Source organism: Miniopterus schreibersii (assembly GCF_964146895.1).
Source record: "Miniopterus schreibersii genome assembly, chromosome: 1".
NCBI classification, from domain to species: Eukaryota; Metazoa; Chordata; class Mammalia; order Chiroptera; family Miniopteridae; genus Miniopterus; species Miniopterus schreibersii.
The window spans coordinates 165,213,058-165,236,240 of record NC_138101.1 but is presented as its reverse complement, the minus strand read 5'-3'; the positions used below and the strand labels follow the sequence as shown (position 1 = coordinate 165,236,240).

The 23,183-nt window shown below is 36.0% G+C and overlaps 2 protein-coding genes across 4 annotated transcripts in view; one reads left to right on the top strand and one right to left on the bottom strand.

Annotated features, from left to right (window-relative positions):
• Positions 1-364: 364 nt before the first annotated feature.
• On the top strand, positions 365-21,482 carry SAV1 (salvador family WW domain containing protein 1). The gene is made up of 5 exons (XM_081116318.1): positions 365-842; positions 3,369-3,812; positions 11,617-11,887; positions 14,766-14,909; positions 20,046-21,482. The coding sequence occupies exons 1-5, from the start codon at positions 749-751 to the stop codon at positions 20,248-20,250; spliced, it is 1,158 nt and encodes a 385-aa protein (XP_080972444.1). The 5' UTR covers positions 365-748; the 3' UTR covers positions 20,251-21,482.
• The window catches only part of ATL1 (atlastin GTPase 1), a 52,924-nt gene continuing 51,215 nt past the window's right edge, over positions 21,475-23,183 (bottom strand). For all 3 annotated transcript variants that reach the window (XM_081116286.1, XM_081116288.1, XM_081116287.1), the window contains one exon: positions 21,475-23,182. In XM_081116286.1, the coding sequence (XP_080972412.1) occupies positions 23,072-23,182 (111 nt within the window). In that variant the 3' untranslated portion in view covers positions 21,475-23,071. The remainder of the gene's footprint in view (position 23,183) is intronic.

The window sequence follows — 23,183 nt, the reverse complement described above, 5'->3', positions numbered from 1 at the left end:
CCAGCCCAAGAAACTCCAAGGGGACGTCCGCGCTCCGGGATGACGACGGGAGCGCGTCTCGGGGTGCCGCCGGCTCCCTCAGAGTCCTGAGGAGAAAATCTGTGGCAAGAGGGGGCTCCGCGGCGTGAGCTCGCGACCTCCCGCGCGCAGTCTGGCCGGCTTTGTCCTTGTCCTTCCCCGTTCCCGGGACCTGCTTCTCGCTGAGGAGACGGGAAGGCGGCCGCTGCTCCTCGGGGCCGGCTGCGGGGCCAGCCCGTTAGCTCCGAGCGGACCGAAGTCGCGCAGCCCGAGCCGGGCCCCAGCCGGGGTGGGGGAGGGGCGGCAGCGGCGACAGCGCAGCGTCGAGTTTCCCAGAATTCCCAGCGGCCGCGGGGAAAGTTTACGGGACGTAGGCGGCGGCGGCCGTAGCGGTAGCGGTTGTTCGGCGGCCCGAGGCGGACCATGGCCCTGGCCCGGCGTCTCTGGCCTCTCCTCAAGGAGTCCTCGGGCGGCGTCGCGCAGCAGGCAGACTTCCGGGAAGGAACTGACAAGCGACTGAGCGGCGGCCGGCGCGCTTAGCGCCCCGAACATGCGGCAGTCCCTGCGGGCGACCCCGGGCTGCGGAGAGGCGGCGGCAGCGGCGGCGGCGGCGGCGGCTCGGGAGGGAAGGAGGCGGCGGCGCCGGCGGAGGTGGCGGCGCGAACGGCCCGCGCCCGGCGCGGAGCCTTAGGGAGGCTGCTTGGCGCGGTGTGGGGCCTCGTCGACCAGGATGCTGTCCCGAAAGAAAACCAAGAACGAAGTGTCCAAGCCTGCCGAGGTGCAGGGGAAGTACGTGAAGAAGGAGACGTCGCCTCTGCTGCGGAGTGAGTGTCGAGCGGGGCGCACCCTTACCTGTCCCGGGCGGCCGCGCCTCCCCACGCCTTTTCATTCCTGCTGATCTCTGTGAAATACTGTTTTTTTGCATTTCATTTTGCCTGAAGCCGTGTTTGTTATTTGAAACCGATAAAGACTAAGAAACTTTAGTTCCCCCTCCTCCCTTCGCCCCCCCCCCCCCTAAAAATAACAAACTTCCCGGCCCTCTGTGACAGAGTTGTTTTACAGGAGAAAGAGGCTCTTTAGGAAAAACTTAAATTACTGATCCCTCTGATGCTATAGGAGTAAAAGTGAGTAGACGGGGACACTTTTTTCTCTTGTAGAGACGTGGAGATACGCCTTGTGTTTGTAAACATTGCGGGTGTCACTCGCTCACGCTGGGCGTTGTGCGAACTCGGGCTGGAATTCCTTCGCTCTGCTGCTGGACGCAGACGCGGGAGGTGAAGGCTGAAGGTCGCTGTTGTAGCCGCTACCCAAAGCCTCATCAGTCTTAGGTCTCAGAGTAGAGGAACCAAAATCACGTGTATTTGGCTGTATTCATGAGAATTGCTTCAAATAAAAATCCCCAGGGACCCCCCCCCCCAAAAGACAAACATACTCAAAATGATTTCTGACATATTTTAGGAGAAATGACCAAAAAGTGGTTTTTTGAAGACTTTAATAGGATGTATTTCTACTGCCCCATCCCTTGCACTTTTTTTTCTCTTCAGTTTAAGTATTAGACTCTGGCTTTTCAGCTTAATCTTTTAAATTTTTAGTTATTGCTATCTTTTGAATTTTTAATACTGTGTGTTCAGAACATTTGTGATGTAAGGAGCTAATATTTTGGGTGCTTATACTGCATGCTGGCCCTTTGTGTAAGTTTCCTTCTTGGAAGCTGTAGTAACCTTGTGACTTAACCATTACCTCATATTATAATTGGGAAAGCTGTTCATAGAGATTCCTAATATTTGCCCAAAATCACACAGAAAGGGGTGGAGAGCATGTTTTTCCATTAAAATCACATCATCAACCTTCTAGATTTAACCTTGTATTTTCAGTACTTTCTTTTAGAACAACAAAGTAGATTAAATGGGTACACCAGTAACCAGAAACTTGGTTTTTAAACCTTATTTTAACAGTTCATTTTTCAGTTACACATTCTTTTACATTTTTGGCAAAGTTTATGATAGCTTGCAGTGTGCTGCCAATAGTTTATTAAACATTGCTTGAAATAATGAAATATGTTTGTCATACCTTTAAGTAAATAATATAGTATTTTGTTTTTGTTTTGTTTTATCAAATGTTGAACCTTGTTTATTTAGATATTAATTTCTGTCTAGAATTTGCTTCTGAAACTTATTAACAAGTACCCTCTAATATTGTTTACTTAATGAACGAACAAAACAATCTCCAAGTCCAATTTTCTTCATGTTTTAAGGGTATTTTTCTTTCTAACCAGGAATGTCTAAGCTATTTAAGTTCTGTATTCTGAAATACTATATCCTGAAAGCCATTGTTCTACTGTTATCTTCTGTTTTGAATTATAATTACTTGTTTTAAAGGAGCCATAGTTTCAGGCTTGGCGTTTTTTGAACTAATTCAGCATTGTGTACCTCTGTGAAATGAAATCTTATTATTTTTTAATTTTCATAGCTAAATTTTTGCCTTTCCCTTTTGCCATAATACCATATTAGTGTTATGTAATTCCAGGAGTAGGAAGACCAGGTTAATAATTTAAAAATCTTTATATGTTTGGGAATTGCGATATGTTCTATTTTTAAAAAAATAGTTTGTTTCCTATTTTTACACATTTATTCATGAGTATTTCATTAATATGTATTTCATAGCTAAGTTTATTGATACTTCATCATAATATATATGGTAGTATGCAGAATATATTTGATTCTATACATTTATACAAATTATAAATTCATTGGAGTGGAAAAATATTAGCCTCAATTAAAAAAATGTTTTTTAATCCTCACTCGAGGATATGTTTCTTGAGTTTGAGAGAGAGAGGAAGGGAGAAAGAGAGAGAAGGAGACATCAGTGTGAGAAACATCATTATTCCATTGCCTCCCATATGCATCCCGACCAGGAATCGAATCAACTTTTTGGTGTATGGGACAGTGTTCCAACCAACTGAGCCACCCAGCCAGGGCAGCTGCAATTTTAAAATATCCAACTACTGTCTTTTTTCTTATTATTATTTATTGATTTTTAGAGAGAGAGGGGAAGAGAGAGCAAGAGAAACGTTGACTTGTTTTCCACTTATTTATACATACATTGGTTGATTCTTCTATGTGCCCTGACCTGGGATTGAACCTGAAACTTTGGTGCATTGGGATTACGCTCCAACCAACTGAGCTACCTGGCCATGGTCCCAAGTACTATCTTAAATCAAAAATATTAATTGTGTTTTCTTAAGTCCATTGAAATTTCACAATTTGGGGTGATTGATAGAAATGAACAACTTTTAAAAAGTGTATTTATTACTTATTGAAGTGGTCATTTTATTACTTGTTTGATTGTAGATCTCACGCCGTCATTCATCCGGCACGGTCCAACAATTCCAAGACGAACTGATATCTGTCTTCCAGATTCAAGCCCTAATGCTTTTTCAGCTTCTGGAGATGGAATAGTTTCAAGAAACCAGAGTTTCCTTAGAACTCCAATTCAAAGAACACCTCATGAAATAATGAGAAGAGAAAGCAACAGATTATCAGCACCTTCTTATCTTGCCAGGAGTCTAGCAGATGTCCCTAGGGAATATGGCTCGTCTCAGTCATTTTTAACAGAAGTTAATTTTGCTGTTGAAAATGGAGACTCTGGATCCCGATATTATTATTCAGATAATTATTTTGATGGTCAGCGAAGGCGCCCACTTGGAGATCGTACACATGAAGATTACAGATACTATGAATACAACCATGATCTCTTCCAAAGACTGCCACAGAATCAGGGGAGGCATGCTTCAGGTAACTTAAATTTATAATTGCTACATTATATTTATTAACACTTAATTTAAAAGATGCTCTTTTCTGGATTTGCTTAGAAAGTCAACAGCTATTCCTAGAGAAATCCTTCTTCATTTTGCCAGCCTTGCTAAGCCAACTTGCAAATAATTATTAACCTACACTGAGGGAAAGAATTTTGTATTCCTTTATTTTATTAACTCATTTTATAAAAACTTGGTACTTATTTGAAGGCTATCTTTACTGTTAATACTATGAACCTTGAAAACCTAGACAACTTTATGTCTACAGTTAGATTGATTCTAGGTTTAGGTTTGGTAGAATGGAAAGATTAGGGTTTCAGAAAAACTGGACTTAAATGGGGGAAAGGCAAGGCAGATAGGAAGAATTGGGCATGGTAGAGGACTACAGGTACCATGGGCAACTGCATCATTACTTAGCTAGAACCTGCACTGTTTCTCTTAACAAAACTACTTTCATAGTTCAATAATTAGTTCACAAGTTGGTCAGACAGACTTACTGTGAAATAGTTAATTGTGTGTTAAGCATGTCTTTTTGTTCATTTTTGAAATGGGCAAAAATATTAGTCATAAATTTTTGAAATCTGCTTTCCATATTTGCTGACTTAGGGATTCTTATGCAAGGAGCTGAAGAGAGAGGAGAAATGCACACAGTTTGCTTTAGTCCTAAAGTACTGAAATACACCAAATAAATTGAAGCAAGCTGAAAATTAAACTTTTTCATCTGACTATTTTTTTCCTTTAAATTTTGGCAGGTTAAAAATAAAAAAATATGGGAAACATTTACTTTGTAGTCCACAAAATTTCAAATAAGGTGACTTAGGAACACTTGGGAGCATGAGTGTTTTGAGTGTAGAAAAATTTTATTCATTTAGTATGAATCATATGTTTAGCATTTTCCCTGACCTTGTTGCTCCTCTCTGGTACCTTATTTGAGGGAACAAAACCAATATATGCAAAATAATCACAAAACAATTTGTATACTTTGTGGTATAATACAGAGTCAGAGAGAGATAGTCAGGGAAGGCTGGAATACTTAGAGGATGATTTGTGGAAGAGATAGGACTTCCATCTGTGTTTTGAGCTTGAACTTTATTAATGGGGCAGAGGAAGGACATTTTAGGTTTAAAATTGGAAGTAACCCAGTAAAAACAGAGTAGACATCATGTAAGTCCAAGGAACTATGTAGTTTTGCCTAGTTTGAAGAAATGGTATAAGGCGGAATGGAGATTTGTGGTCCAACAGGCTGTAGGATTTAAACTTGAGTCAAGCAGAATCATTGCAGATTTCAAAAAGGCAAATCATTTTATGAAAGCACTGTTTAAAGATTACTAGTTATACTTGGGGTACATTCCTTGAGAAAAGAGGACTGCAGGTACCAGTGGCATTGAAAGGAAAGCACAAATCTATGACATTTTTGAAGGAAAAATGAGACAAGTGTGGGTTTGGGAAAGAGTAAATCACTAAAGTTTTGAAAATTGAGCAGTGTACCAAGCAAAATAGAGACAGACTCATAGATAGAAAGCAGGCAGACAGCAGCTTGGGGGGCGGGGGTAGAGGGTAGTGGAGGGATTGAGAGACAAAGAAAAAAAGATAACTCTTGGTCTTGGACAACAGTGTGTTGATTTTGGGGGTAGAGGGGGATGGGTGGAGGTGAAAGGGCATAGAGGGAATAAATGGTGATGGAAAAATAAAATTAGTTTTAAAAATTGAGTAGTGTGGAATAGTTGGTAAGAGCAGCTTATTTTGTGAAAGTCAACATTGAAGTCTCATTGGAAAATTGAAGAGGAGAGGTTTTCTAGGTACGTAGAAATACTGTAAAGAGCATGGGTGAGTGCTTTTTAAATTTTTTGTTGTTAATTTTCACAGGAAGATATTTTTTCCGTTGATTTTGTAGAGAGAGTGGAAGGGAGGGAGAGAAACAGAGAGACATTAATGTGAGAGAGACACATTGATTGGTTGCCTCCCTTATGTGCCCCGGAAATCAAGCCTGCAACCGAGATATGTGCCCTTGACAGAAATTGAACCTTGGCCCTTCAGTCCCCTGGCGGATGCTCTCACCACTGAGCCAAACCAGCAGTGCGCCTTTTTAATTTTTAAAGAAGTTCTAGGCTAAAGGATTAGACAATTGCATACTCCAGTGTTTATTTTGGCTCTTTCCAATATGTAGTTTTAAACCTCAGAAATAATCTATCCAACCAAATTGTAGTAAGTTTTAAAATAAAGTTCATTTATATATTTTAGAGTAATATCTGCTTATTATAGGAAATTTACAAAAATGCAGAAAATAAAGTACCCATCATACCAGAGATTCTTAATAGTTTTTTTCATGACATTCTTTTTCTTTACACTGTTATAATTAAAATCTATAGTTTTGTATCTATCTTACTTGAATGAGTTTCTTAATGTAATTGCTATTTATTAGTAGTTCAGTGACTCTTAACTCTATAATCTTTCATTTGGTGCATGTTTGGGAGCTGATACTTTAAATGTTAATGAGGACCTGACCTAGGCTGGGGACATTTCGAAAGGGAAGAAGTAGGACATATCTGCATTGATGGGACTTGGCCACTAATGGGGTTGTAAGGATGAGGGAAAGAGAATAGTCATATATGACCCATTAGCATAGACCTGACTATATAGGAGGAGCTTCAAAAATAAGTGGTTGAATAAGTGAATTAATCCAGAGAGTTCAAGTCTGGAGTCTTAAGACAGTTTTGGTAGCTAACAGGTAGCACAAATAATAGCTTATAACAATCTGTTTACCAATAATACAGATTGTTGTTCTTCATACTCACCTTTCCTATGTATATTACAAAAATCACAGATAGCTCCTAACACTTTTCTGCCTGAATATAAGTGTGAAGAATTAATAATACCAAGTTAAAATCTTGTTTTAAAATTCTTATTTGCAAAATATTGAGAAAATACTTTAAGAAATAAATTTCTACTGATCTTCTCAGGACCAGTCTGACAGTTTTTGAAAGTCTAATGACAGACTTTAAAACAATTTTCCAGACCTTGAGAGCATTATGCTAAGTGAAATAAGCCAGTCAGAGAAAGAAAAGTACCATACGATTTCACTCGTATGGGGAATCTAATGAACAAAATGAGCTATCGAGCAAAATAGAGACAGACCCAGCTGGGGCGGGGGCTGGGACCGGAGCCGGGGCCAGGGCCAGGGCCTGGGGCTGGGTGGTGGTGGAGGATAGAGGGATTGAGGAAAAACTCGGACCCAGACAACAGTGTGGGAATCGTGGGGTGGTGTGAGGTTGGTGGCTTAGGGTATAGGGGGATAAATGATGATGGATGGAGACTTGACTTTGGGTGGTGAACACACAGTACAGTGTACAGATGAATGTGTTGAAGAATTGTGCACCTGAAACCTGTATAATTTTGTTAACCAGTGTCACCCAATAAATTCAATAAAAAGGAAAAAAATTTTTCCAATCAAGATTTAGAAATAAAATATAATTTAATTAGATACTTGCAGTAAGACTTAATGTTTTATCATTTAGAAAAAAACAGTGCTTTGAGGGAGTGTCTTAAGTGGCAGGGAAGGATTAATAACCAATTATTAATGAAACAGAAAAGCCTAACAACTGTGTTTTCCAGAAGGAAAAAAATTTGAACATGAGACAATAGCTGGAAGTTTCATAAATTCATCTTGAAAAGATTTGAAACTTACTATATTTTCAAGATTTATGCTGGAGAGATTTCAAGGAATTTGAATGAAATGAAAGGAGAAAGTAAGTTTGTGGGAGGGTAAGGATTTATTTTCACAAACTTTAAATTTTGATTGCTGTTACTAATGTAATAAGCATAAAAAATGTGTGGAAGGAGATAGGTTTGTAGTGCGTTAGAGTAGTAATTGCTACCAATTAGTTACTGTTTATACTTTCCGGGACACCTATCTCAAGGGTTAACTTCATATTATTTTATTTAGCAGAAGTATAAAAGCAAGTTTTGTAACATCTTAAAGGGCTTTAGGGCCTAGTAAGTTCTTCATTTAGCTGTGAAAGTTAACCTTTAACATTTTGGCCAACATATCTGTCAGACACTTATTGTATGTTCCAAAGGAAGGAATCCTGTTAACAGGAAGTCCTTAGTTAGAATGCTAAAGGCAGATTGAATTCCTTTGTTTTGCTCTTAAGTAATTTAATTTTATACAGTTTTAAGTAACAAACTTTAAAATTTATTTTTAAAGACATCAAGTTATAAAAATCAAAATGCAGTGTCAGACTTTACAAAAAAAAACACTGGAGTTTCTGTTTCTTCCAGGATATGCATAAATACAGGGTGTCCCCCAAAAATGTATAGACATTTTAACAGCTGATAGCTTGATTTTGAAAATGAAATGTATTTTAATAAACACTGCCTTTATAATTATTTAAAGCATGTGTATACATTTTTTTTGGACACCCTATATTTAGTAAACCAGAGTCATCTTTTGAGGAGGGGTTCATAATCTTTAGGGATACAACTTTATTTGTAATTATTTTACAGAGGAGGCAGTTGGCTTGCTTCAATACTTAGATCTCTTTAACAACATCTTGATTATAACATGTGCTATAATGTTTAGTATTTATTACTCTGGAGCTTGTAGACCTTCAGTAGAGTTCCAGATTCCATTTTGTTCTCTGTAGCTCCTACAAAATTAGGAAACTAGAATTTTTGAGCTTTTCTGTAAGGGCAGATCTCATAGGTATCTGCCTGGTTATATGAGAGTTAAGTTCTTTAGAGACATAATTAGTGAAAGCTGGGTAGACAAAAAAGATAATTCTTTTTCCGTGTCTTTGGAAAATCAGGTATGGGGTCGGCAAAAGTAGGTTTACAGTTAGTTGTGAGCACCCGAAATACAGAGTAAATAAAGCTATTGTAATAATCATAAACTGCATGTATTTTTCCATACACACTTGCCCACCCCTGTATTTAGCTTATGAATGCTTTATTTTATATAAATGAAAGGTGTGTGATTAGTTCCTGCAAATGAAAGTTATTTTGAGGATTATGAATGCCACTCATTCTTTCCTGGGACCAATTGAAATTATGAAAAGCTTTTTTTTTCCCTTGTAGCTCAGAAACAAGTTCTCATTTTCCACTGATTGTGTTCAAAATTGATAGTTGCTTTTTTTTTTTTATTAGTAGCAGTCATATTTTTCTTTGCAAAAGTATAGATGATCTTTTGTTGCTAAGATTACATGGTTAGTAATATTGTCATTTGACCTTATACCATCTGTGTAGCCTTTGGTAAGATAACTTACTTGAACCTTGGTTTCCTCATTGTAAATTGGTAGTGATTCTACTACCTCATTAGAGTTGTTTTGAGTATGAAATAGTACATATGGAAAGGACCAGGGGCAGAATAGACACTCATAATTGTTAATGTTCATGCCTTTTTCCAGATTTGGCGTGTTTGCTACTGAAGTTTCAACTTTCTGGCTGAATTATGTGTATAATATAGGGTGGGGCAAAAGTAGGTTTACAGTTGTGAGTACGCAAAACAGAGTTTATTCTTGTGTTATTATTTATTAATTATTATTTTCCATACAAACAACTGTAAACCTAGTCTTGCCTCACCTTGTGTGTGTGTATAATTTTTTATTTTAAAATTACTGTCCTTGGTTTGTGGCTAGTAGTACAGTTTTAGTGATGGAAGTATGAGAAAGCATGGAGCCATTGCATGCTTACACAATGTGATTTCAAAGTTATTAGCTATGTGTGTATCTTTAGTACATTGGCTTATTTTTTTTCTGTTTAAATATTTCCTTTTTGAAATTTCATAAGCTACACTTGTTAAGTAAACCTTCAGTTGTAGTTTGACAGAAGCCAAGGTCAGTTTCATCAAAACGTTTTGTTCTGTTCTATGGTCACCATCTGCTTTAGGAAGGTACCCTTTTCTTCCCAAAGAGTACTGAGCAAAAGTGATTGTTTTCTTTCTTTCATTTTCCTTTTTTCCCAGAACACTTTATAAGTGGCGTTGTGTACATTCTGTTGTGTCACACATAATGATTGATTTCTCTATGATGTTAAAATTGATCATGGGATTAGATGTCAACCCCATTCATTCATCATGAAGTTCTCCTTCAGCCTTTTACCTAATGATTTGGCAGCTATTAATGATCAATAGCTAGATCCAGTATTTCAGTAGGTGTTGCAAATTGATGATACTCCAATTCTGTCATTTCTTCTCTATTAGTTGGAATTCTGTAATGAACTTTTCCTTATCAATTACTTGATTGTTCATATAAGATAGGGTAAATGCTAGATCTTTCCTTTTATTTACTGTTGTTTCAGAATAGTGATTTGGTACCCTAGCCACCTCCAAATGTAACCACTGAGTTTGTATTTTAGTATCTTTATGAACTCAGGGATTTATTATTTTTTTTAGTTGAACTCTGAGCTTTATTTGGTTAAGAACCCTTTGCTAACAAAAGGTTACCAAAATTTATCCTACTTTTTCTTTAAAAAGTTTTATAGTTTTGCCTGGCCGGGCATGGCTCAGCGGTTGAGCATCAACCTAGGATCCAGGAGATTGGGGTTCTATTCCCCGTCAGGGCACATGCCCGGGTTGCGGGCTAGGCAGCCGATCAGTGACTCTCTTATCATTGATGTTTCTCTCTCTCTCTCTCCCTCTTCCTTCCCTCTCTTTGAAATCAATAAAGATATGTTAAAAAAAAAAATTTATAGTTTTATGCTTTACATTTGATATATGATCCATCTAAGTTCATTTTTATATAAGGTAGTAGGTATAGATTGTGATTAGTTTTTTTTGCATATGGATGTCCAGTTGTTCCAACATCATTTGTTGATAAAACTATCCTTTCTCAATTGAATTGCCTTTTCATCTTTGTCAAAAATTTATTGACCATGTATGTGTAGAAGTATTTCGGGAATCTCTGTTTCATTGATCTGTTTGTCCTTTTGACATTACCACACTGTCTTGATTACTGTATGTTTATAGTAAGTCTTAAAATCAGGTATACCATGAGTTCTCCAACTTTATTCTTCCTTTTAAAAATTGTCCTGGTTTCTCTAGTTCTTTTGCCTTTTTATGTCTGTATCTGTCTATACCTACAAAAACTCCTATTGGAATTTGATTGAAATTACCTTAAACCTAAATGTCATTTCAAGAAAAACTGACACCTTAATAATTTTGAGTCTTCCAATCCATTACTGTTGGTAGGACCTCTTTCATTTTTTTCCTCAGTGTTTTGTAGTTTTCAGCATACAGTTCTTACATGTGTTTTGCTCAGTTTATATGTAAATGTTTGATTTTTTAGAGCTATTATAAATGGTATAAGTAGTTAAATGTTTTCAATTATTGTTAGTATATATTTTTGTAGGTGACCTTATACCCTGCTACCTTGATAAACTTATTTAGTAGTTCTGGGGCACAGCCAGATTATTTTTAAGAAATTATAAACTGGGAATCATTTTACAAATTCATTTTGCTGTTTTAGATGAAATGTCAAATCTAAAATCTTGAATGAGGTGAAATTTTCTTTTCCTCACTTTTCCTTTAGCAGTATATATATTTAAGTAGCTTCACTAGTAGTTAAATGGTGATGGAAGTATCAACTAAAAACACCCAACTTCAAAGAAGGAGACTATTTTCTCCTTGTAATACTGGCTAGTTTTATGAAGAATTTTATTTATAATGATAAAATTATGAATTTTAACAGAAGAGTATAATCAGGATAGCTAATTTTGTAACTGTTTTTCAAACAGCATCTTTTAGCTTTGAATAATTGTTCTATTTATTCTCTTTTTCTCTTTCTCCTCAGGTATAGGGAGAGTTGCTGCTACATCTTTAGGAAATTTAACTAACCATGGTTCTGAAGATTTACCACTTCCTCCTGGCTGGTCTGTGGACTGGACAATGAGAGGGAGAAAATATTATATAGATCACAACACAAATACAACTCATTGGAGCCATCCTCTTGAGCGAGAAGGACTTCCTCCAGGATGGGAGCGAGTTGAGTCATCAGAATTTGGAACCTATTACGTAGATCACACAAATAAGAAGGCTCAATATAGACATCCCTGTGCTCCTAGGTATCGACTTTATTTTCAACCTTTTGTTTTGGGATTGTCTAATGTTAGATTGTGACGACATATTTTCATCAAAGAGAAAGGTATCCTGAAGTCTGATATTTGAAAGCTTTATTTTTCAGTGTTTATGATACCTTTCTCTGGACTTTTTTTTTCTTTTTCTTTTAGTAATGAATGACTTTATAATTTAAAAAAGCTTTTTTCTTTAAAGAACCTCAGAAACAGTATCAGTATTCTTATGATCAGATTCTGCTTTAGTATGCCAGAATGTTTTTGCTATAGATACCGAGAAATTGAAATAAATAAAATATCTGTCTCTTTATATTTAAATTCCTATAAATAATACAGACCTACCTCCTAATGTGTCAAAGTATACTTTTTGGATTGTAACATCTTGCTGTTTTTCTTCAATTTCAGACATTTTATGTTCTGTTTTTCACCATTACCAGGCAAGGAAAAGAAAATTGGAACTGCACAAAACATCGTCGATCTTGATTATGGCCAGACTTCTGGCCCTCTTAATACTATAGCCAATAGTCACATGTGACTGTTGAGCACTTGAAATTTTATTAATCCAAATTGAGGTGTGCTGTGAATGTAAAATACACACTGGATTTCAAAGTACATTAAAAAAGCTAGTATTAGGTTAGTAATGAATTTGCAGATATTCCCGATTAACTACATTAAAAAAAAAAAATTTGATCTTAGAAAAAGGGAGAGAGAGAAACATCAATCATTGCAGGGTTTGAACCCAAAACCTGGTCATGTGCCCTGCCTGGGAATCGAACCCACCCCCTTTTGGTGTCTGGGACGATGCTCCAACCAACTGAGCCACACTGGCCAGTGCCCAGTTAGCTATATTTGAGCTTTCAAGAACTGAACCATAAGATTAAAAGCTGTGTATACTATCATCAGCATGTTAATAGGTGGTGGTTAGTATCATCTAGCATAATACAGATCTTTGGTAATTGCAGACATTTGCATTTTTTAGAATAATTAAAATCATGAAAACTCATTTTAATATCACCACGAAAACTAAGCTTTATCATTGTATTGTTTTAATCATTTTACATACATGTTTGGACTTCTTAATTCAAATTTGAAAAGCGGTTTTTTCCAGTGATTCCAGTTAGTGCCACTTAGTCGTCATGTATTGAACAACTGAGGATGTCACCTTCAAAAGAACCAAACCAACTGCTCTGCCTGTGTTGGGCTCTGGCCCCTTCCCCTACTCTTTGTACCATCTCAGACAAGCTTATGCCTCCCTGGCCTCCATTTTGAGACCTGTGACATGGGAGTAATTCAGAGCTACCCACCCAAGGGCAGGAATGAGTCCCACTTATTCTTGCTGTGTCCCCAGCACCCAACACAGAGATGGGCCTGAAGTGGGAGTGTAGCAGATGTTTTGTTGAATGAATGATGGGAAAAATATATGGTTATAGTTTCACCAGGTAGCAGAGGACTTTGTGGTTCAGACAACCAGATTTGAAAGTATATTGAGTTTGTTTTTCTGTTCTTCATCATTAACCTTATATAATTACAGATTTTTTTTAGTTTACAAAGCATTTCATAATTAGTTAATACGCTTTTCTCAGCAACTCTATAGACATTAAACAGGAGTGAATAAATATCTTCCTTAAGCTCACATATGTAGGTAGTGTTAATAGCTGTTTGTCTATATTTTGCTAACCCTTATACAGAACTCTATATTAGGTCACTTAATCCTGAGAACAATCATCTTTGGTATGAATTGATTCCATTTTAAAAATAAGGAGGCTGAGGCTTAGAGAAGCAAAGCAGTTTGCTTACATTCGTACAGTTTCTAAATGGCCAACCCCCCTAGACATATCTAACTTCAAAGCCTTTTTTTTCCCATCCCCCAATTGTGCTATCAAGGAATATTTTACTTTGCACCTACTTATGAAAGAAGAGCTGAAGATAAAATTCAGTGCCATTTGCACATTGATTTTTAAATTGTTAAGCACAGTCTAAATCTGACACTTATTTTAATCCCAGTTTAGTATTGCAATAACCTTTTCTGATATACACTTTAAATATTAATGTTGGGAAGCAGGCCCTTCCATTTTTATTTCCAAGACTGGAGTAGACCATTTTGACCTCCTAAAATTCACTCTTTGGTTCAGTATTCTCCCTAGCATTTTTCTATATAACAGCCTCCTCCCTGTGTTGCTATTAACTCCCTACCCCCAACATATACTAGCCATTAGAATTCATTAAAAACATGGTAGGTTTTTTTATGTTTTTTGTGTGTGGTTTTTTTAAGTCTGACTTAAAATAGGTTCTAATCAACTCTAATTCCCATATGCCCTCTTAAGGTAAAAGCAGAAAGGAAATACTACAGTTAATGTGGATATTTCAAGCACTCCTATTGTACTACGTATTCCAAACCTCCTTTTCAGCCTAAAGGATATAGAAAATACCCGTTGTAATTTTGAGAGAACCTATCAACTTTTCCAACATGAATTTACACCTGGTTACTAGTAATTACTGGAATTTATGATTCTGGTTTTAAGCCTCTATATAAAGCTTACAATGTACCTCCAACTTTTTTATAGCCTTTGAAGTCATCCTTGAAAAGACTAAATACCAGCCAGAAGAAGTTTCTTAAAAATATGCAAAGATTTAGCTTAGTTTACATCCATCACTAGTGGCCTACTAGTTTCTAAGAGAAGGTGGATTTTAATTCCCCTATAGTATGATAAAAAATAAAAGCCAGACATAATGGTTTTTTAGGTGATAGAAGGAACTGAGTTTGGGTAGGAGGCTCATTAAAACATGCTTAAATATTACTCGTTCTTTATAATGTCTTGTTTAAGTTTAGGGCCTTTATCCTAATGAATGTCGATTTTTTTCTTCTTAGTGTACCTCGATATGATCAACCTCCTCCTGTCACATACCAGCCACAGCAGACTGAAAGAAATCAATCCCTTCTGGTACCTGCAAACCCATATCATACTGCAGAAATTCCTGACTGGCTTCAGGTTTATGCTCGAGCCCCTGTGAAGTAAGTGAATTTACAGCACAAATTTTTGTTGAGGGATGAGTAGAGGACTGAATGGAGTCTGTGGGCTGGTTAACACCCTCCCCCCACCCCAGTACCATGTTTTGTCTCTTAATAATTGATCTTATAAATAATACTTCTGTTGGAAGAAAGGATATCACAGTTTATAAAGCTGATTAGAAATATGTTCTACAAACACTTTGAATCTTCATTTTGTATGCAGACCTATAATATATTAGGGATACAATAAGAAGCTTACATTCTGATAGGGGAGATTAAGTTGTAAATAAGTGATATAATACCTTGTGATAGAAATGAGGACCCAGGTAAGTCCTAGGTACATGGGTGAAACAAAACAGTACACAAAGGTGTTTAAGTTATATGGGTAGTGGCTGCAAGTTCTGGGATAAAATGATCTAAATTCACTGGTACTTTTTAGCTGTGTAACCCTGGGCAGGGTGTTTAATTTTGTTTTGTCTTCCGTAAATTGGGAATAGTAATAGTACCTACTCTTAAGGTTATTAAGAATTTAATAAAATGATGCATCTAAAGTATATAACACAGTGCTTTGCACATGGAGAGAACTTAGTAAATTATTATTATTATTGAGGATAGAAGTATAGAGTAGTGGTTAAGATTGCCCAGGAAGGAAACTGAGTGTGATTTCTGGCTCCTACTTACTGAATGACCTACTTACTGAATGACCTTGTGCAAGTCACTGAACTTAGATCTAAGTGTTTTCTCTACTGAAACATGGGGGATAGTAAACTTGCCTACCTTTCTTGGTGTGGTGAGGCTTAAAAGTGATCATGCATTTTTAAAGCACATGGTGCAGTGGCTGCCATGTGTAAGCCCTTACTATGAGTGGGGCAAGGAAAGCTGCACTGGAAAAGGAAATACATGTGCTAGTTTTTAAAGATGGTTATGAGTTTGCCAGGCTCATTGAGGATATTTATTGGGTGCCATAGTAGGCACTGTTCTTGGAATGTGATCATGAATGAATGAATGAAATCTTGCCCTCAGAGAGCTTTTCTCTTCTGGGGAAACAGAAGTTGGTACTCCAATCAATAACCCAATGTGATGATTAGTAATAATGTTATATACAAAGTGCTATGATTTCAGAAAAGAGGGTGTTTGAAAGTAAATAGTTACTGATTATCCAGTGCTTTCTGTGTTCCTTACTGTGCTAAACTTTTAGGCAGGTTATTTCATATAATCTTCCCCAAACTCACTTTACAAATGAAAAAAGCGGAGACTTTATCTTTGCTCAGATCACACAACTATTACATGGTAGATTTCGAACCTTTATCTCTAACTTCAAAGATCATTAACTTTTGTCATTGGTACTTCCTAATTTAATATTGTCATTTACTTAGCAGCTATTAAATTTCTAGTACTTTGGTAGGCATTTTACACATAATTATTTCATGTTAACTATGTAAGGTAACATTCAGTTACCAGTTTTTGTAGTCTTACTCTTAATATCCCTTTTGTATTTCAGAAACCAAAATTATCAGCATAAAATAGCCCAAAGGATAGTTTTAGAGAGTTTAAGATGATTAGACAATGAGTTTGGAATAAAATAATTAAATCTTTGATATTCAAATAAAAGTTTTTAGAATGTAAAATCTCTCATATAGACACTTTTTGAAATAGTAACTCTTTTCTATAATTATAAAGGATGATCACTGAAATAAAATTTCCAAGGGGTCTAAATTTTTACCTTCTGGCTATGTATGTATTTGTGAGCCCTTTGTGTTTATGTGTTGTGTGTGTGTGAATATACCTTAAATTATTTTTTATTGCTTAGAGCCATTTGTTCTTATTAGCTTCTTTTTAGGCTTTTAATTTGAATAGTTGGTACACTACCTAAAGGATATGCCTTATAATTATTTGACCATGATTATTCTCATTTAGGCCAGTTTAACATTCTCATAGTTATTGATCATTAATGAATTATTAATTAATAGCTGTTGATCTATGGCCTGATGCAGAGAGACAAGGGGATCCTACAAGAGGGTTGTAGTCTGAAAGTATCAGTGGTTCCCCCCCCCAGTCAAATATTATGTAATTTTTAAAGATTTTTTTTTTTTTTTCTTAATCTTCACCGGAGGACATTTTTTCCATTGCTTTTCAGAGAGAGTGAGGAGGGTGGGGGAGAGAGAGAGAAAGAAACACTTGTGTGAGAGAGACATCGATTGGTTGCCTCCTGTATGCACCCCGGCCAGAATAGGGGTTCGAGCCTGCAACTGAGGTACGTGCCTTTGACTGGAATCGAACCCGAGACCCTTCAATCCCCAGGCTGATGCTCTAGCCACTGAGAAAACCAGCTAGGTCTGAAGAATTTTTAATTGTAGATATTATTGTGCAAGGTATATATAGTGCTTATCTAAAGTGTGGTTTTAGTTGACTTGAAATTAGGTACACATTGATCCATAGAAGTTTAGCATGGTTTGGTGTCTTGGCTTCTTTATCTGATTATATCTGTATAGTAAAAGAATGGGATTAGGAATGTGATAGCAGATGGACTTTTCTTTCCTTTTTTCCCTTTTCTCTTTTTATTTTTATTGGGTGACATTGGTTAATAAAATGTATAGGTTTCAGGTATACAATTCTGTAATACATCATCTGTATATTGTACTGTGTGTTCACCACACCAAATCAGGTGAAGTCTCCTTCCATCACTGTTTATCCGCCCTATGCCCTCTTCTACCTCCCCCACTTCCCTTCCCCTCTGGTAATCACCATGCTGCTGTCTCTATGAGTTTGGTTTTTTTCTTAATCTCTCCTCCTTTCACTCTTGAATGACTCTTGACCCACTACTGTGTATAGCCTTTGTTCATATGATGATCCTAAGTCAAATATAATATGTGTATGTATTTTTATTCTCCTTAAGCCTGGAAGAATATGTGCCTAACTGTTAACCTTTGCTATTTGGGGGAGTTGATAAAATTGAAGAGGGTTTTGTTATTTCTACTTTATAGTCATAGTTAGAAAAAATAACATAAAAAGCTTTTCTTTTGGGGGAAAAAGATAGTACTTAGATGGGATTCCTTGTTTCTTATGAAAAGAAAGACTCCCAAAGATTATAGTCCCTTTCCTATCTGGTTCTATGAGATAGCTATAAAACTTTAGGAAATTAGCAACTCTTTTTTTTCTTCAAATAGCTCAGAAATCTCCCAGGATGGGCAGACTGGAAAAAGGGAGCAAATATTTCTTTGCTAAAAGAACTTAAGAGGTCTAGAAACCTGTTGCTTTTTAGTTGCTCCTGAATTTTTATCCCTAAAGAGTATGGAAATGGTTAATATGGTTCTGTCAACAAAGGGTTAGATGTTACCTGTGAATTAGATGATGGAGAATCAATTATTTAACTTATCAAAAAGAGGGTTTTAGCCAAAAAACTAGCCTTTCTTCCTCTTGTTTAACAATTGACCATTTTCTAAGTTCCTGAAATTTTTAATTCTATCTCTAGCAGTAACTTACCAAAATACTGTTAGCATATACTTCCAGAACTTGACTTAGATTATGTTCCAAATTATTATTTATTAATTTTAGTGAAGTTGTTTCTGAGTCTCACAAGTCTGTAATGCATCATCTATATAACTGTTCTTAAGCCAAATTATCAGATAAAATTATAAGATTTAATCTTTAGCAGGAAAAAGATGGTCAGGAACTTCCTTCCTAATATTCCTCACACATACCGCAACACCAGTCCCCAGCAGCATTGTGGCATGGATTCTCTTTCGTTCCTGTTGCTTGGTGATCCTGCGGTATTACCATTGACCCAGCTGTGGGACTAAGTGGAAAGAAATAGTGGGTGTACTGTTATAGGGGGCAGATGCAGGGAATTTAGACTACATTATAATACTTGGAGCTGAGAAAGGCAGTACTTTGGGCTCCTAGAGGCAGCACCCACTGCAGTGTGAACACATTTTTTGGTAGCATTATAGCAATAGTTATTTGCATATAGGGTTATTTATAAGTAGTGTTTGAATAGAATACTGTCCTAGGAAAAACAGCAAAAGAGATGCTATAGACATAGGCTACTGGAGTGGTTTTTACAGCCTATTTGTCTAGTCTTAGTATTAATAGTAAAAACTATTACTCTGAAGCATCTCGGTCCACAGTTCTCTGCCTTTCTGATCTTTTAGTCACTAAACAATTTTGCAAGCTATAGATAGATAGATAGATAGATAGATGATAGATAGGTAGGTAGGTAGGTGGGTAGGTAGGTAGATAGATTGATTTATATAGCCTCTTTGTGTTTCAGTTTTTTCATATGTAAAATAAGAAAATTGGATTAGAGTGCTGTCTTCAAGGCGTCTTTCAATTCAAAGTGTGAATTACTGCTTTAGTAGTTTTAGTAGTTTGTGGCATACTACCATCTCAGTATGTCATCTACTTACCATTGAAGAAGGCCTTCTGAGATACAAATGTAAATATAATTTTACGAGTCCTTCCCCACATTATGGGATCTTCAACAGTCTACTTTCTCATTTTGAAAAGAGCTCATTTTCTTTCTGCTTGAGTTTTTCTGTTGTGTGTGTGTGTGTGTGTGTGTGTGGTTTTTTTTAAATACTGTATACTCAGCCTTAGGAAAACTCAACCCAGGAATGATGGTTCCTATTCATTCCTCTTCTCTTTAGTTCCTTGTTTGCTGTAGTGAACAGCATTCCACAAAAAACTCTATCAACACTAATGACACAAATGACTGTGCCCATTTTATGTATTGTTGTTTGCAGGCACTGTGTGGTCTAAAGCATTCTTAAGTTCCTGACAATTAACTTTGGATTAACTTATGAGTAGCATAGAATGTCTTATTCAGGAATTATAGAACCACAGAGGTTTTAAATCTGTTGTTTATTGCTGTCTAGTGTTAATAGTAGAAAAACTGATACTTAAAATTGAAAGAAGGGGGTATTTTTAAACTTAAATTGAAATGAAATAATAATAGTTTTCTCCTCTCCCTAAAAAATAGTATATTTCAGTAGCAGTTAATAACTCAGTTATTTTCAGTTATAGCTCATGGTTTATATAGTTTTAATAAAGTTGATATTTATAAAAATAGACCAGTTGATTACTATAAATACATATTTATATGTGTATTCTGAATATATGTATGATTGTGTTTTAAAACAGATATGACCATATTCTGAAGTGGGAACTCTTCCAGCTAGCTGACCTGGATACATACCAGGGAATGCTAAAGTTGCTTTTCATGAAAGAACTGGAACAGATTGTCAAAATGTATGAAGCCTACAGACAGGCTCTTCTCACAGAGTTGGAAAACCGCAAGCAGAGGCAGCAGTGGTATGCCCAGCAGCAGCATGGCAAGAATTTTTAAGTAAACTTAAAAAAAATAAAAATACAATTTAAGTTTTATAAGGGCTTTAAAATATTTTCGCAAATAAAAGACTGCAAACAAGTACTTTGGTTAATAAAGGCAGCTTTTTAGAAATTATAAGATTCTAATTTTACAATGTATTTTGTTATTAAAAATACTCTTTTATTGAGACAAAAAAAGTGTTTATCATTTTAAGAGTCAAAATGGCAAACTTCTAAATGCTGCATATTAGGAAACTGCTTTGAATTTTCTCAGTGGAGACAAATTCAGCAAGGCGTCATTGTAACGAGATATTAAATAGGAAATGATCACTCGGTAAATAAACTCTTACAGTAGCAGTACTTTTCTTTAAAAAACAGAGTGAGAGATAACCTATGCAGTATTTAAAAAAAGATGTTTCCTGCTTTAGTGTGGAACATTGTCTGGAATCGAATGCTTTAAATGTTACTATTGTGTATAGTTCAAAACATAAAATGGGATTTGGGACCTTTGTTGTCATAAATTTTTATATGTAATTTATGAGATTCCCTTCTGCCCAAAATGTAGAGAACCCCTTTAAATGTGATGAGAAAGTATTTTTTTTAGTATGAAATGGTGAAGGGCCTGTAATCTTTCAGGAATAAATTTTGGCATGGGGCCTTAGCCTGTATGGGAAAGGTGTGTACAGCACTCGCAGTTGCTAACATCACTTCCTTCCTTTTGGCCAAGGCTCTTGGGGCATTTAGGAGCATGGCTCCGATGAGACAGTGGAGGGCTCCCTATAGCATAGCATGCTGTCATCCTAACAAGCTGGGTTGAGCTGCCAAAAATGACAATCAGGGATTCATTAAGAAATCTTGGTCAATAAATTGATTTTACTTATCTTTTATCTTTTAAGAGTTTGTCACAGAACTTAAAACCCAGTATTTCTTTCCCAGTTTTTTTTCTTTTGATTTGATAGTTACTAAAACATTGTTCATAATTTGCATAGTACATTTGATTGCAGATACATTTATGGCACTTTTAGCCTATAAATCTTTAGAATTCCATGAATTTCAACATTAGTTGAAGTAGCTCTTCAGTTATATTTACATGTGTTGTAAATATGTAAATATATTTTTAGTTTAGGTAATCTTCCAAAATACAAAGCACTCCCAGTTACATAGCAATGAGTTTGAATTGTTGATAAAATGTTGGAAATATTAAATGTTTGATTTTATACAACAAGCTTATTAAATATATTTTTGTGGAAACTACATGTTTTGAGTCCATGTTTTATACATAGTGTTTTAAATATTTGATTTTTTCCATTCATAAGACTCATTGTCAAAGGAAGCAGTATATTGAAAGGAGTATTGAAAAAACAAATAAGCTAGTGGAATTTTATCAGTGGGAAAAGTTACTTTGTAGGGCATGTGATCAAACTTTTCTAAGATTTAAGCTTATATATCTTATGAACTGTCACATACTCTTCTAATTATTTTCTGTTGCTCCTTACTTTATATTACTATTTAATTACGGCTTAGCCATTTCTAAGAAAGTTAGAAATTTACTGTTTTAGAGCTCCCAGGTAAAAGGCATTACTTTTCTTTTTTTCATTACCACACTTTTTTTTTCTCTGAAAGCTTTGCTCAATGAAATTCCACTAGAGATTTTAGTAATTAGAAATACAGTATAGAAACACTGTTTTAAAAGAACTAGAAGGTACCGAAAAGGATTAGCATATGTTTCTTAAAATGGAAATCTAAATTTATAATGTGGTCAGCATTAAAGAAAATGCATTTTATTTATTTACTTACTTACTTTTTGTTAATCCTCACCTGAGAATATTTTTTCCATTGATATTTTAGAAAGAGTGGAAGGGAGGGGGAGAGAGAGAGAGAAACATTGATGTGAGAGAGACACATCGATTGGTTGCCTCCCTAATGTGCCCCGACCAGGCCAGGGATCTAGCTTACAACAGAGGTGTGTGCCCTTGACTGGAATTGAACCTGAGATCCTTCATTCTGTGGGCGAACGCTCTTAACCACTGAGCCAAACCAGCCAGGGCATGCATTTTGAATTTTTAAAAGAGAGATAAACCGAAATCATTCTTTATCAACACCTCCCAACACATTTCCAAATTCAGTAGGCATGTTTTTTTTAACCTTAGGAACCAGAATAAACTTTTAATAGTAGTTCACATATTAAAAGAATAAACTTATGATGAATACATTTCTTTGTGTACCAAATGAAAAAATATACAATGCAGAAACTCAGATACATACAAAGTGATTTTTTTGTGCGTTTTTGATCAAGAGGTTTATAGTCTATATTAAATCATAATATAAAAGAAGCAATACATAGTTTTTGATAAAGCTCCCTTAAATGTCTTTAAAAATAAGAGTTTATGATATATGTAAGATGATATAGACTGAATCAAGCCTGTTGAGTTCTGATGCTGTGCTTTTAACAAATAACTGTGAAATAATTTTAAAATTCTTTAGAAATTAAATGAGCATATCCAAACATGGAGTAATATTACTACATGGTTTAATTATAACCCAGTAGGAGAATTTAGTTAATTCAAGCAGAACACATGTACTGTCATCATAAATAGACAAATAACTTTAAATTATAACAGCATATTTGAAGACAAAATCAGGAAACGGTACATGTTAACAAAATGACAATAACCATGCATACATACATCTATTAAACACTGAAATAAAAGAACTAAACCACTTTGCAGTCTTCAGAGGTGTTTGGTATTTTACTCTGTTCTGATGGAAGCACTGTGAATGTTTACATGGAGACATGTAACTGACAATTGGTCATGCACCTGTATTTTTTCAAATTTGGATTAAATTTTCTTCTTTTCTGATTGTTCAGTAGTTTCTGACTTTGGTGCAGGAAAAGCTTGATGATACAGATGTCTGTGGGTTGCTGCTGCATTGTAAAGCTTGTATAAAGCC